Source organism: Electrophorus electricus, chromosome 1, assembly GCF_013358815.1.
Source record: "Electrophorus electricus isolate fEleEle1 chromosome 1, fEleEle1.pri, whole genome shotgun sequence".
Classification (NCBI taxonomy): Eukaryota; Metazoa; Chordata; class Actinopteri; order Gymnotiformes; family Gymnotidae; genus Electrophorus; species Electrophorus electricus.
In genome coordinates, this window is record NC_049535.1 from 27,403,137 (window position 1) to 27,420,209 (window position 17,073).

The 17,073-nt window shown below is 41.8% G+C and overlaps 1 protein-coding gene across 1 annotated transcript in view; it reads right to left on the reverse strand.

Moving 5' to 3' along the window:
- Nucleotides 1–12,610, reverse strand: part of mrc2 (mannose receptor, C type 2) — a 34,947-nt gene extending 22,337 nt beyond the window's left edge. Inside the window, exon 1 of the mRNA XM_027003360.2 lies at nt 12,299–12,610. Within this exon, the coding sequence (XP_026859161.2) occupies nt 12,299–12,422 (124 nt within the window). The 5' untranslated portion in view covers nt 12,423–12,610. The remainder of the gene's footprint in view (nt 1–12,298) is intronic.
- Nucleotides 12,611–17,073: the final 4,463 nt, after the last annotated feature.

The window sequence follows — 17,073 nt, forward strand, 5'->3', positions numbered from 1 at the left end:
TCCAGCTCAGGCTGATTGGGTGGCCATATGAATCACCATGGATAGAGTTCAGTTACATAATGTTGCTTTTAGTGCCAATAGCATCTAACTGTGGGTGAATCTATTCACAAACTATAGTGCTGGTTAACAGGAAGAGCTCGAAGCCATTCTGATCACACTGTAATCTTCATAGATCTGGTCTATGAAGGAGGGTGATAGTGAGGCTAGAGAGCTCAGCATGTTGGGGCAATGTCTTGTCCTACAATGTGTGACCGAACAGAAGCTTCTCTGCTCATAACAGCAGCACCTCTGGCACCCAGAAGCCCCTTTTTGAACTCAGAGAGGCAAGTGTTTACAGATGGGTCAGCAATTGTTTTGCTAAATCAGTGCTGTTGCTTTGATAACCTGTGCCTGGACCATGCCATGGTGACTGAGGGTGCTAAAGGGCAGTAATGAAGTTGCTCTGGTGTAATACACTGTATTTACATAACCTTATTATATAACCTCTAGTAGATTTCTCAAACCATTTCAATCACTGATTTTTCTTCTGAAATGAACAACCCCCAAACATCAGCTGGTCAGACTGTCAGGCATAAAGCATTGCCTGCCTCTATACCTCATTCTGATCTTTCTAAACTGCCCTTAATACTTTCATCCTCATGCAGTCAAACATCAACAACAAACTGCAAGAACAAAGGCCTCAGTGGTGAATGGGACCTTTTACCTTTACACCTGCTTAATAGGAACCAGCAAGCCCAGTGCCCAAATAACTATACAAAACAGGACTCAAATGTGAAGTAAATATGACCTAAAACCAATAGTCTCCTAACATAGTACATGCAAAGTCATCATATGAGGACATTACTAAACTAAAAAAATCCATGAAAATGTCTTACTAGTAATCAATCCACAATAATCCTTTGTGCAAAACCAATGTATTTATTTGTTATCTTGATTTGATGGTCATATCTGACCTTTCAGTGTCACACAACAGTGAAGGAGACTTTAAAGCTTGCTATGAATACTAACAAAAATACTACTAAACTCTGAATTAAGCACCTACGTGGAAGTCCTAAATTTGACTTTTATTGTGAGTACAGTCAGTCATTATAGCAGATACCAGAGGAATCTTCACAGAAGATGGGGCAGAACAAACAACAACCTGTTGGCCTGTGAAGTGCAGCAGCTCAGTAGAAGTATAGCAAACTCAAGTAATTCATTATACTCTGGCCTTGCCATGTTCGAACTTCAGGGCTGTCGTGGAAATTTACTTTGCTTCATGTTGTGGAAATTTACTTTGCTTCATTGTACTTTGCTTTATGTTTCTATAGTCACAGCATAACAGTCTGCAGATAGGCGTGTGAGTCAGGGACACCAGCTGCTCACATACTGTTCTAACCATAGAGATAGAAGATGCCTTCAGCGCTCAGGCTAACCAAAACATGAATTAGCAGATACTCTGTAGGAGTCGTTTTTCTTTTTTCTGTTCTGTGTATAAGGGGAGGGGGACCGTACTGCGGGTCAGTTCTCTTACTCTGTTATATAGGGGACAGAACTCAATAAACTTTTACTTTTACTACTCAATGCATAAAGCTGTCTGTGTTTGATGTGCTCTCATTTCTCCACCACAATTTGGCATAGTCGGCAGGATGAGCAGCTCCACCGCTGAAGGGGGAAAATCAACACTTCACTGAGGATGCTCCTTGGCAAGGCTGAGCTGGGAGGGAACACCCATTCGGGGAAAAGTACCGCCAGAGTGAAGGTATTTTCCCTCATCTTGCGGTGCCTGCCTCATCTTTAAAAAGGACCGTGAGTGGGAGAGAGCAACTAATTGTGTAAGTACACAGACGTTTATTTCCCTCTGTGCGGCCGTTCGGGAGTTCTCCTCTAGCATAAGAATATTTCAGAAGTACTTGAAATAGCTTTTTTACGACGGTGCAAAGTAAAGTTAATCAGTAGCCTGCTGATAGTGAGGCCCCTATTGCTCAGACGTGAGATTAGGGATGTCTAAGAGACGTAATAGGTCCGGACCTGGGAGGAGAATCAGTCCAAGAGTGAATGGAGCATAAGATACATTAAGGGACTAAATTACAGCAGCGCATGCTTTGAGAGAGTAATAAAATGGGATCCCAAAATAGTAAATTAATGCAATATGACCCATCCGAGTGGAACTAGCCCTTACATAATGACATGCGAAGTGACTATGGGGAGAGTGCCCTAAGGTGGTTGCCCATATGGGTAGATTGTTATGGGTTCCCTCGGAATGGGAGCTTGAGTGTGAAACTGCTTAATAATATACTTAGACGTATGGAAAACCGACCAGGGGATTCTGGTCAGTGTAAGGTATGGGACAGACACAATGGGAATATTATAGCAAGTCTTAAAATGTGGATAACAGGAAAAAAAACAACAACTAAGCAACTAAGGGGACTGGGAGGGGGGGATCAACCTAACTCCACTTCTCAGTGTGTGTCCTCCAGAGCCGATCCCGATCTCGACTCCGCTCCACCACAACGGAAACCAGCAGCCGTGGTGCCTGATCCAGTGGCAGCGGAACGTACACACGCCTATGGACTGCCTCAAGCAGGACCACACACTGGTCTCTTAGATGAAGCCCACGCCATAGAACAAAGGCTTCACCCTCAGAGCGGTTAACCAGGAAATGGATGCTGACACCTTGTTCGGACTCAGCAGATTGGCTGAAGACTATGCCAGACATCATGAAGCTCAAATTCAAACAGAGCAGACAACATGGATCAAGCCATGTTCACCATGATGCAACAAGTGGCTCCCAGGGGGAGAGGATGAGCAAGGGAGCAAGATGCTCCAGGAGGGAGAGACATGTCATGGAGAATTTGATGTTACAATTGTGGAAAAGAAGGACATTTTTTCAGAGACTGTCCAGACCCATACAGCCAAGTCGCGAGAAACGATCTGGAAGGGGTGGACTGACGGGCAGAGGACAAGCGGGACGGCTGTGAGGGACCATAACCCCATCAGAAAAGGGAAGTGCCAGATTTTTATTATATGTATTCTCAGCAATTAAGTAAACGACCCCTAGCATTACCCCAAGTAATCTTAACTGTTAACGCACTCAGTAATTCAAGCCAAAGGGTTTAATGTATCAATTACTAATAGGACGGTGTCCATAATGGGTACGAGTGGAAAGGTGGTGCATGAAAGAATGTCTGCGCCTCTCCAATGTCAGGTGGGGGAACGAAAATTTCGACATGGGTTCCTTATATTCTCTGTGTGCCCGATCAACCTGCTGGCTCGAGATTTGATGTGCAAATTGAGTTGTACTTTAGTAAGCTCCTCAAAGGGACCCAGTGTTGCCTTCGCGAAAGGTGAAGCCAGTGCACAGATGGTGCAGCTGGGAGAGGGGGAGCTGAGATATATCTACGAGTGGGGGTTGCAAGGTGGGTCAGGGAAAATAACGGAACACATGATCAAAACTGCCAGAAGGGCAACTAAGGGAAGATTTAACTATATGAATGCTGAACGTTTGCATGTGACTGCATATGTTTCCGATGGTCCAGACAAGCAGTACACGGAAGCTTTCTTCCGTCATAAAAACCTAGAGACCATTAGAACTAAATATTTGTATTGGGATGATGAGTTTGCAGCTGTGCAAGATGAACAGAAACGGTGGTATGATGTTGAGTACTCCATCCCCCATGTCTCACTAGGAAGAAGTAATCCTTTTAGACAATGGCGGGAGGTGGGACTGTGGATAAGATGAATGAGTCATCTCCACAGATGGGAACCCACTGAACAACCCACTATTCACTATAATGCAGGAGTAGATGCATTCCGAATGACTCTGCCGTATGTAATTATGGCTAACAGAACCGTAGAGCTTACCTCACCTCATCAGAGTGTACCCTTGACTAACTTTGTAGCATCGGAATCCGAGCATGATAATTATTTGAGCGAGATACCAGATATCTTATGGGCTAAAGGGAAAAACGATGTGAGATTAATCAAAAATTGTGAGCCAGTGCAGATTATGGCAAAGGGCACATACAGACCGAAACAACCCCAATACCCATTGAAAAAAGGAGGCTATAGAAGGTATTAGGCCAGTATTCCAATCCCTTCGAGACGCTGGTGTAATAATACCATGCCCATCCTCGCCTGTCCATACCCCAATATTTCCTGTGAGGAAACCAGGCCGTGATGAGTAGAGATTTGTGCAAGATTTACAAGCAGTAAATGCAGCAGTACAAGCAAGGGCGCCTGAAGTGCCAAATCCGCACACCATATTATCACAAATACTGCATGACAGTCGATGGTTCACCATTGTGGATCTGGCGAATGCTTTCTTTAGCGTACCGGTACATCCAGATAGCCAGTTTTGGTTTGCTTTTTCCTTTGAAGGAAAACCCTACACATTTATGCGCCTCTGTCAGGGCTATTGTGAGTCGCCGAACCATTTATAATGCAGCATTAAGACAAAGCTTAGAAGGTCTTACCCTTCCTGCAGGCACAACTCTGCTGCAATACGTGGATGATTTATTATTAGCAACGCCAACAGAGGAGTTGTGCAAGCAAGCCACTTTATGCTTGTTGAAACATTTAGCTGCAGAAGGGCATAAAGCTAGTAGATCAAAATTACAAAACTGTAAAGAGGAAGTAACTTTCTTCGGGCATATTATTAAGGGGAATACACACAGGCTGTCTCACAACCAAGCACAAGCTATAATTTTGCTACCTAAACCGACCACAAAGAAACAGGTGTTGTCTTTCCTGGGCATGTGTTCCTACTGTTGCATGTTTAGTCCATCTTATGCAGAATTGGAGGGACCGTTACAAGCCATCATTCCTACTAAAGCCGGGAATGTGATGCAACTGGCCTAGACCCCAGAGGCGGAAAAGGCATTTGTAGAATTGAAACAAGCACTACAACGCCTAACTGTCCTAGGTTTACCAGATCCCAACAAACCTTTCACTCAGATGGTAGATGAGAAAGGTGGCTATATGACATCGGTTCTATGCCAGAAACATGGCACACATCAAAGACCGGTAGCTTACTTCTCTGCGAAATTAGACACGGTAGCACGAGAGCTACGAGCCTACCTAAGAGCAATAGCAGCTGCCGAGAAGGCTATACTAGCCTCAAGAGATATAGTGGCCTACTCCGCTCTTACTGTTTTAGTCCCACACGCAGTACACCGAATACTGCAGGACCAAAGAGTGTCACACTTATCAGCCCAGCGGTGGCTGCGATACCACACCACCCTCTTAGACATGCCTAACATAACTGTCAAAAGATGTATAACACTGAACCCAGCTACACTCCTTCCTACGGAGGAGGATGGAGAGCCACACGACTGCACAACAGTCTTAGCTCAAATATGTACACCGCGGGTTGATCTCTTTGAAGAAGCCATAAGTAACCCAGACCTATGCCTCTAGGTGGATGGGTCAGCAAGCAGGGATGACACAGGGGTCAATAGGGCAGCATATGCAGTAGTAATAGATCATGAAATACTTAAAACAGAAGTATTACCATCTTCCTATTCAGCGCAGGCTGCAGAACTAGTAGCACTGACGGAAGCATGCAAACTAGCTGCAGACAAAACTGTTAATGACTATACTGATTCCAGATATGCTCGGTGGGTAGTTCATGATTTTGGAGCCATATGGAAACATAGGCAATTCCTGACAAGCTCAGGTAAATATATTAGATATCACCATCTTGTAAATACACATTATGGGAGATTCAGTCAGGGGCTACCGCCACCGAATGCACCAGGTGGAGACATCACACAGTGTACGATGGTGTTTGGACACATACGCCTAGGGGCAAACCTTGCCTACCCAAATCATACATGCAGGGCCAATCAGAATTGCTCATGGGTGTAGCCATATGAGCAAAGGGGGAATCGTGGACAGCATATCAAAGTACTGGTAAGAAGTATATGCTGGTGTGCGTGTGTATGTTTAGCAAGTGGGTAGAAGCATTTCCCACTACCAAGCAAGATGCACAAACGGTAGCTAAAATGTTCCTAATGGAAATCATTCCTAGGTGAGGCCTACCAAAGCGTATCTCAAGTGACAATGGCACACTGTTCGTACATCAAGGCCTCATAGAATTAACCAAAAATCTAGGTATTGATATGAAGAAGCACTGCAGTTACCACCCTGCTAGTGCAGGGGCAGTAGAGCAGGCTAACGGCACTCTGAAAGCGGGATTAGCAAAAATGTATCAACAGTCAGGACTTAACTGGGTTCATTGTTTACCATTAGTCCTGTGGCAAATGCAAACTAGACCCCAAAAGGGATGCTCAGTGCCTTTGAGACGGTTTTTGGCAGACCACCCAAGACAGGTGTAGGGCCTCCACTGACGGATAACATACTCCTAACCGATTCTATGGTACAGTACTGCATGTCATTGCACCATGCTCTGTCCATCGTATCCAAACAGGTGCAAGCTGTCCTGCCAAGCCCTGAAGACAAGCACCTTCATGATATCGCTCCAGGCGACTGGGTGTTGGTGAAAGATCTCAGATGAAAGCGGTGGAACCAAGCACAGTGGACAGGACCACACCAAGTCCTGTTAACAACCCACGCTGCTGTCAAAATAGAAGGACGAGGAACCTGGGTACATCACACACACTGTAAGAAGGCTCCGACACCAGCCTTGACTCCAAACAGCAGCACCCCAACAGACTAGGTCGGAACTGTGTTGAGGAGGGTGTTAAAGGCAAGGCCTACCCTTTCGACACTCGGAACTGTCAAGAAACCTATAAGATGGGTGTGTTGGTGCTTGTGATACTTGGGGTCTGGCATAGTGTCCACTTGAGTACATCCGAACGTATAACCTGGGATACCACTCCCTCCGGTTATTGGACCAGCATAAGCAATGACTATTTTAGCACCTCTAATCAGGAACAAATCCCATGGTATCAAGCCTTCAATAAGACAGTGCAGCAGACAATTACAGGTCACCTAAGAGAAAACACCACAAAGCAGTTTCAAATCATTAGGGTTCCGTCTGGTTCTTATGATCATTCTGCAAACAGAAAATATGCATGAAGTTGAACAATCAGTCAATCTTACTATTGCCAATGTGCCCAGGGATGGAAATGCCATTCAGGTAACGTTACGAGGAAACTGGAATATGACTAATCCCAATGGTAGCTATCTGTGCTGTATAGAAAGGGTGGGGGCTGACATTTGTGCGCCACTGACACTTGTAGCACTGCCACGTAGAGAAAATCACACACAGCTAACACAGTCAGAACATCGACTGCATATTAATATGGATGAAGAATCCCACGACTTATCAGAAGACTTGTTACCATTTCAGGGCCCCAACGTCACTAAGGCAGAACGATTAGCAGCTAAATGCCAACACAATACAGCGTGTATGTCAGCCATTGTGCATGCCCAACACATCGAGCAAGAGTGCTCGGTGTGCCAGCGCACCAGTGTTCCATGGACTGTAATCCCTCTGAAAAACGCAGACGTAGGAGAAGTGAATATGACAATCTCTATTTGCCAGGTTATTAACCAGACCTCAAACTGATCCAGTCCCACTAACCCTGCACCACAGAAAATGATGCTGCATGTGGCAGCTAGAAAGGGTGAGAAACGTGTATGCCAGATGAAGCAGCAGGTGCCGGTAGGCTGGTCCAGATGTGTCGACTATGTGCAGTTGCACAGCAATGGCACTTGCAGTGACTCCAATAGCAGTTCCCTGTGGAATTGCTCCATGACAACACCGCAGGGGTATCGGAATGTAATGTGGGTCTGTGGGTCGGTGGCCTATGGTGAAATGCCACAGAATTGGACTGGTTGTTGTTATCCAGCTGTAGTGCGCCCAAGGACGCAGGTGTATACACTTCCCCATGCCAAGCAGCACAGGGTGAGGAGAAACATAACCAGCACAGACTATTGTGGTAGAATTCTGAGGGACCCATGGACCACTCCGGGTGAAACCATTGGTTGATCCCTTTTCCTGGGCGGTGGCACAGTAGCAGCCCTGCAAAAGATCAATGGCTTAGCTTATCAGTTACTGCAAGTAGTTAATGACACCTCAGCAGCTATAGGTGCCTTAAAGCTAGAACAACAAGCGATAAGGGCAGCAGTGCTACAACATAGAATGGTATTAGATGATCTCCTAACCATGAAGGAAGGAGGGGTGCAAAATGATTAACACTTCCTGCTGTTTTTACATTCCAGATCTCAGCGCTAATATTACTGATTATATTAATCATAGGCGATCTTCACTCCACAGCCTACAGTTCCAGGTGGATTCTGGGACTGGCTGACGGCCTGGTTGGGCAGTTGGGCAGCGAACCTAGCGGCTGTAGCGTTGCCCATTCTGCTACCCATTCTTCTTCTTCTTCTTCTTCTTCTTCTTCTTCTTCTTCTTCTTCTGTGTTTACCTCCTTTTTTGTTATTGTGTGTCAGACGTCTTTCTAGTGTGTTCACCATGCCAGCTCTCAGCAGTCATGACAACGACCAACGTCAGCTCCGTGAAGACATTCCGCTCCCCGAGACGGGCGGCACTGGTGATCCACTTGAAGACATCGTAGTGCTATTTGCTGAATAGATGTGTGATAATGTGTGATATAGGGGGGAAATGTCGTGGAAATTTACTTTGCTTCATTTTGTGGAAATTTACTTTGCTTTATTTTACTTTGCTTTATGTTTCTATAGTCACAGTATAACAGTCTGCAGATAAGCGTGTGAGTCAGGGACACCAGCTGCTCACATACTGTTCTAACCATAGAGATAGAAGTGTTTAGTGCTCAGGCTAACCAAAACATGAATTAGCAGATACTCTGCTAAATTGGGCTATTTATAACAAAGTTGTTATATATGATTAACACATGATTAAGCAATTGCCACCATGCACTGCACACAGGCCTAATTTGGTTATTGTTCCATATCAGATCATCTTAGGTCAGATCTAGATATGGATTGGATTTAAGTTAATGAAGGAAATTTGCTTCTGTTTACACTTAGCCAATGATACTATATGTACTGTACACAAAATCCAAACAAAAAAACATCTCTTTGTAACCTGATTGGATATCTATCCACAGTTCATTAGGGTAAAATATCTAAGATGCTACACCTTGAAATGAATTAATCATCATTAATTTGATGATTAATTTGGTAGCTACTGTGGTGCAGGCTGCAGTCAAGACATGCAGACGGTGCTATATTTCAGCTACATCCAGCTCAGGCTGATTGGGTGGCCATATGAATCACCATGGATAGAGTTCAGTTACATAATGTTGCTTTTAGTGCCAATGGCATCTAACTGTAGGTGAATCTATTCACAAACTATAGTACCGGTTAACAGGAAGAGCTCAAAGCCGTTCTGATCACACTGTAATTTTCATAGATCTGGTCTATGAAGGAGGGTGATAGTGAGGCTAGAGAGCTCAGCATGTTGGGGCAATGTCTTGTCCTACAATGTGTGACCGAACAGAAGCTTCTCTGCTCATAACAGCAGCACCTCTGGCACCCAGAAGCCCCTTTTTGAACTCAGAGAGGCAAGTGTTTACAGATGGGTCAGCAATTGTTTTGCTAAATCAATGCTGTTGCTTTGATAACTGACTATGTGCCTGGAACATGCCATGGTGACTGAGGGTGCTAAAGGGCAGTAATGAAGTTGCTCTGGTGTAATACACTGTATTTACATAACCTCTAGTAGATTTCTCAAACCATTTCAATCACTGATTTTTCTTCTGAAATGAACAACCCCCAAACATCAGCTGGTCAGACTGTCAGGCATAAATCATTGCCTACCTCTATACCTCATTCTGATCTTTCTAAACTGCCCTTAATACTTTCATCCTCATGCAGTCAAACATCAACAGCAAACTGCAAGAACAAAGGCCTCAGTGGTGAATGGGACCTTTTACCTTTACACCTGCTTAATAGGAACCAGCAAGCCCAGTGCCCAAATAACTATACAAAACAGGACTCAAATGTGAAGTAAATATGACCTAAAACCAATAGTCTCCTAACATAGTACATGCAAAGTCATCATATGAGGACATTACTAAACTAAAAAAATCCATGAAAATGTCTTACTAGTAATCAATCCACAATAATCCTTTGTGCAAAACCAATGTATTTATTTGTTATCTTGATTTGATGGTCATATCTGACCTTTCAGTGTCACACAACAGTGAAGGAGACTTTAAAGCTTGCTATGAATACTAACAAAAATACTACTAAACTCTGAATTAAGCACCTACGTGGAAGTCCTAAATTTGACTTTTATTGTGAGTACAGTCAGTCATTATAGCAGATACCAGAGGAATCTTCACAGAAGATGGGGCAGAACAAACAACAACCTGTTGGCCTGTGAAGTGCAGCAGCTCAGTAGAAGTATAGCAAACTCAAGTCATTCATTATACTCTGGTCTTCCCATGTTCAAACTTCAGGGCTGTCGTGGAAATTTACTTTGCTTCATTTTCTGGAAATTTACTTTGCTTCATTTTCTGGAAATTTACTTTGCTTCATTTTACTTTGCTTTATGTTTCTATAGCCACAGCATAACAGTCTGCAGATAGGCGTGTGAGTCAGGGACACCAGCTGCTCACATACTGTTCTAACCATAGAGATAGAAGAAGCCTTCAGCGCTCAGGCTAACCAAAACATGAATTAGCAGATACTCTGTAGGAGTTGTTTTTCTTTTTTTCTCTTTCTTCTGTTCTGTGTATAAGGGGAGGGGGACCGTACTGCGGATCAGTTCTCTTACTCTGTTATACAGGGGACAGAACTCAATAAACTTTTACTTTTGCTACTTAATGCATAAAGCTGTCTGTGTTTGATGTGCTCTCATTTTTCCACCACCAGCTCAGTAAAGGTTTTGTTATGACAGATTTTTTTTTTCATTTGGAGTGGAAAGGAATTGTGAGGAACTAATAAGGGGCACAGGACTGAGGGTAGAGAGCAGTCAAGGTTGTATATAGTTGATCCTTTTGTTTTCTGTAAGCACAGAAACCAACATGCAGGAAATTCCAGGAGCTGTTTGTTTGTCTTCTCCTTCTATCTCAATGAATAAATGTTAATCATGAGCCAGTTTCCTCCACAGTGTGCGGCTGAGTCGATGGTGCTAGAGACACACTCGTGCAGACACACTCGTTCCAGGAGAGCAATCAGCCCTAACATCTGCCTGACCATTAGTTCCACTGATCATCAATGATTGTTCTCAACTCCACTTGATTCATATAGTGGTGAATATTAACATTACACTAAATCCCCATTTATTAATATTTTGCAAGGGGAAGAGGAATGACTGAGGTTTTAATACATTTAATACATATTTTGTAAGGTGACAGCATTTTAAACCAATGCTGTGATCCTATTTAAACCAATGCTGTGATCCTAAAATTCCTATTAATATAAAAAATAGTTACAGTATTAATATTAATAGAAACCCTATTATACCGAGATTATGATCTGACCGAGAGTGGAACATCTTTTTGGAACCTCTATAGATAAAGCTGTGCAAATGGTCCTTGGCAAACTTTCTGTGTTTATATCTCTTTTACATTACTGAAATTTAATTAATTTCACTTAGTGAAGACTTTTGTGCTATCTGGATTTCCAAACATGAGCTGAAAAAATTTAGCTTTGTCGCTTTGCAGCTTTGAGCTGATTAAAACTTTAGAATCTGACTCCGTTCTGCGACATCAACGAATTAGTGTCTATTTTTCTAAGACAAATTGCTTCACATTCTTGCGTGTATTTTCTAGATTTGAGTGACGCGTAAGGGATCTTGACAGCTGTTAACACAAAGGTACAAAACATCTAGTTTATCTCAGGCTGTCTCTCGTAGCTCCTAAGCAGAACTAGTACTAAACGGAGGAAATGAGAGCCGGGCGAAACACCGGGACTGTATAGACGCCGGCTGCAGTTCGTTACTGTAGCCGATTCACCGGTTTAGGTCACTGCTCGCGTGATGCGAAGAAGTGGATGAAAGGAAAAATAAATCAAATTTCTGCAAAAGTGCTTTTTGACCACTGTGATGCCTATAAGAAACAAACCTCCCTCGCTTCCTCACAAAGTCTAGGCAACATTAAAACATAAAAACGAGAGAAGTCCCCTCCCCCTCCTCCCTTCCTTCCACATCTGGTTCCACTCAAAGTTTGGATTTTCGTGGCATTCCATCGCATCGGTGAAGCCAGATAGCCTACATAAGCTAGACTGCAACTTAAACCAAATGTCCCAAACCACAAAACTGTTCAGTAAATCGGAACATTCCGGTGCATCTTTGTGCTCGGAAAACAAGAAAAAAATAGTTAAACGCGGTTATAGGATTTTTTAAACAATTACTTCTTACCTGTAAGTCCAGTCTTCAGTTCCAGACTTAAAACCAATAAATATAAAGTGCATCGGTAAATGTGGAGAACATCTCTCCATCCGTTTTTCGGGTCATTGCGTCGCTGCCCGCCTTGGCGATGCATGCCCGCTGTTGCCGTGCAGAGGTACACTAAAGAAGAGAGAGGGAACTTTTTCCTGTGGAGTTCGCAGTGGAGAAGTGCAAAGCCAGTGCGTTTCAGAGCGAGGTGGCGCTTGGATGTAGAGTTGTTTTCTGAACGTTTCTGTGCTCAGATGGCTGAATGAGGGAGACACTGCGCCACCACAAGCTCTCATACACAGCAGCTCTGGCCAAGTGAAGGCGGAGGTCGTAATTTGAGTGACAACTCGACACCCTCAACAGATTTGCACTGGGAAGATATTAGCAGACGTTTAGGAAATCTATCTTTCCCGTGTTGTATGTATTGGTAGCTGATTGTCTGAGCGGTACCTACACGATTATACATTTACATCTGAAGGGAAAAGTTTACCTTTGAAAGACTTCTAGTACAGTAACGGTGCAAAGCAAACCCACTATACTGCCCTGCAGCCTATTGCCAATTTCGAGCTAACAGCCCGTGGCTTGCATTTCGCCTACCCTGCCCACGTCATCATCACAGTCTGCAGACAGTGGAGACCAAAACTAGGCATATGGATGAATAGGTCACAAACCCAGCAAACGGCATGATTAGAAAAATACGTCAGTAGACAGCCAACATTTTGAAGAAGTAAACTTGCAGTGTCCTTAAAAAAGTATCATTCCAGGAAAAAAAAAAATACATTGTGGATGAATTCCCAGTGGTCGTTTTGACTTTATAAAGGGCTATGCATTTGAGAATGGCAGAGCACAGGCAAACCCCAAACCTTGTAGGTGTACTGTACAGTACAAAACTGGATTTAGAATCAGAATCAGGCTTTATTGGCCCAGTATACTCACACATACAAGGAGCCTGTTCTTGAGTACAGTAACTCACACCGCATAGTTGTTTATACAGAGTACTATAAGAGACAGTTCTACCACACACAAGACACACTTGTTCTCTATCTCCAAGGGGTCCATGGAGGTGCAGTTGTTTATGGACATTGAGAAAAGCAGTGGTGAGAATACAAAACTCCTGTGAGGCACCTGTACTGATGTTCTGGGTTCTTGTGGTGAACTTTCACCAACCTCAACAGCCGCTCTCTGCTAGTGAGGAAGTTGCTGATCCATGAGTTGCTGAAGTACGTGAAGCCCAACCACATTGCCCACCGACCTGTTAGCCCCCTATATGCAAATTGAAGGGAGTCCAGTAAGGGGGTTGTGATGTTCCTCAAATGAGCCATTACCAGTCTCTTAAAGGACTTCAGGATGGCAGAAGTCAAAGTGACAGCTCTATAGTCATTCAACCCAGTGGTGGTGACTTTTGTTTAATTCTTGTGAAAATACAATCAAGTTAGGGCCGAACTTAGGCACACCCTTAGCCAGCGTGCTAATTTGTGAATCCTGGTTCATACATCTACAATAGCTTTCAATCATCCAGGCTATTAAATTGTCTCATAGCATTAAGCCAAGGTTACCAGACTTGGCTGGGTGAGCACTTCACCACTTGTAAGCTATAGCATTAGTTCCCCTGCTCTCATGACCTCCAGCTCTTTTGGATGGGTGTTTGGTTATCATCAAATATAAACAGTACAGACATTTTTCTTTTTTAAACATAAACTAAGGTGTAAGAACAATATAATTATTCACTTTCCATTTAAAATGTCATATTTAAAGGTAAGTAAGGTTTCTTCTCAGTATGCACTGTGCTTGCATGCATTCTGTATGCAGTGGTTTCTATTCTCTAATGCCTTTAGGACAGGTCCATTATGTTCAAGAAAGTGCAGAACCATCACATAAAACATTCTGTTTCTGTGACATTCACACCTGTGCAAATAAGATATTTGAATTTGGGATGTAAAATGTATTAAATCCAGTTAGAACCCACTTCAGTATAGTACAAAAAGGGCAAAAGTTTTAACGCAATGGTTTTAACTAATTACACTCCATTCAAATGCAACTTTAATTGGGATAAATCTGAGAAAGTAGTGTTTAAACATCCTTAAACAGTTCTTTTCAACCAAGATTTCAGCCCAACCATTACACCAAGACTTCATTACATCCATTTAAATGGGAATAAAAGATGATCTGTTTTACCCCAGCTGTCTCATTGCAGCCGGACACCACAGATCATAAAACACTGACTTGAGAACTGGGTTGGACCCACAAGAACAATCCCAAACCAGTTTAGTTCATATTTTCAAGACAGATACTATGGTGAAATGGACAAATCTCAGCAGATGCTATGACCTATGGTGTTTTCCAGGGATCGGATCTTGAGCGAGTTTTATTTAATCTGCATACACTTCTTCTTGGCCAAAACATACAAAACTACAGAATATATTCAACAGCTAAGCAGATTTATTTGGCCAAATAAATTTCATACTCAGATTTATTTGGCTGAGTCACCAAATCACTAAGTGCCATGACAATATAGCTAAATAAGGATAACATGGAGATTATGGATTTTACTCTGCAACACATGGAATCTGGAGCAATCATATTATAGAATCAAATAAAAAGACCTGGTTTGTAATCTAAATATCCTAATGGACTGTGATCACAATGTTTGTAGTCATGCCAAAGCAATTACTAGATCAGCTTTGAATCACATCAAAAATCTAAACACAAGAAAGACTTTTGCCAAAACAAGAGCCCGAGAATCCCGTCCATGCATTTATGTCTAGCAGAGTTGATTACTGCAGTGGTTTTATCATCAGACTTCTGAAAAATGAACAAGTTCAACTGATACAAATCGCAGCTGCCAGTTTTTACTACAAGCAAAAGATTAAATTCCTAAACTTTTACACTGGATGCCAATATTTAAAAACTTCAGAATTATAGTTCCACTAAATTTCTAAATTGTTTAGGACCCAAGTATGCACAATACTCCACTATCCATCAAAGCACAAAGAAAATTGGATTAAGGCTCTTCTTTGGCTGTCTTCAATCCAACAGTGAGAACTCACCTCTTCAGAGTCGCTACAGCCAAATGCTGTAAATGTAAATATGCACAAGCAATATACTCTAAACAGTACTCTCAGATTCTCTAGGGCCTCACCATCAGGTAACCATGCCTAAGGTAAATAGTCAGCATGCAGAAGATGCATTTAGCTTCTATGCTGCAAAATGTAACAGTGAAAAGCCTTAGAAGTGCCTCTACAGACAGTTTTAAAATCAAGATTGAAAAATGTGTTTGATGTAGCTTTTGAAGGCATACTTTTTAGCTTTTAAAGACAATACTGCACTCGCTGTTATATTTTTTAAAAAAAACCATTTTTTTTTAGCTCCTGTTACATAACTATTTTTTAATCTGTAAACTTCCAAGGACCAATAAGTCATTTTTAACCACCAAAATACCAAACAATATTTGAAAGTATTTATTTAAAAAATTAAATTTAAATAAAAGTGCAGCTAACATGATATTAATAAAATTGAATTACAGTCCTCAAACAAACCAGTTTATGCTCCATAGAGTGGGTCCTCCACATGGAGGGGTCCATTTTTAAAATAAATTTAGTAGAGTCTCTAAATCCTGGCCACTAGGTGTCAGTATAATGGCTGTTTCACAATGTAAAGAAACATTGAAAATGACTTATTGCTCCTTTAACTTTTATAATTTTTTTTTCCAATTTAAAACTAGTATTACTTTTATTAGTAAACCACATTGAATGTGCATAAAATGTAGAATGTAAAAAAACTTTCCTTGCATAAATCAGTTTGCGTTGCAGACAAATTAGAACACTTCAGCTAGTCCTTAGCTAAACCTTTTACTCCAGCCCAAGTTGAGGGGTCTAAAAAGAGCTCCAGCATGGAGATAACCATAAATTAATCAATTTAAAGGACTAACCTATCTAGTAAAATGTTATTTTCACTATGAGGGTATATGGACAACATACCTCCAGAAATACACCATGTAAAACTTACACTATAGAAAGTTGGATTTCAAATAGTGGCATTACATTGCTTTTTTATGCTGAATAACAAATGATCAATGCATCTCTGACAGATTCTTATAAAAAGAACATTTCAAACAGGCTATAGAGAATTTTTAAACCAATAGTATTTAATGATCATTGCCATTTTTGCCCTGTACCCCCATAATCATCCCCCCTCCCTCCAAAAAGTCCTTTTCCCCCACACAGTAGACAATCAGGACCAGGAATCGGCTATTTTAAACAGACCTAAATAAATATGAGTATGTGTGTGTGTGAGTGAGATTTTATATATATATATATATATATATATATATATATATATATATATATATATATATAGTGTGTGTGTGTGTGTGTGTGTGTGTAAAATAAAATTATGGCCAAAAAACTAAATAAATAAAAATCTATTAAACAAAAAACTAAAAAAAAAAAAAAAAAAGGTTTTTTGCCCAATTCAAAACACGAAATGGAACAAACTTCGGGCCACTGATTAGTGTCTCTAAACCATCTACAATATGAACCTTTCTAAAAATGTCTTTCCAAACAGATTTAAAAAAAACAAAAACAACTCGTCAAACAGCACCACCTACTGGTAGAGCTCAGCTTTGGTCGCAGAGGAGGAGGGAAAGAAAAACGTGAGACATAAACGGTCTCAGAAGAACAGTTAGTTGATGGAGCTTTAAGACTTCATTACAATTCTTGAATGGCAATAAAAAAAGCATGTTTAAATTTAGTGTTGGA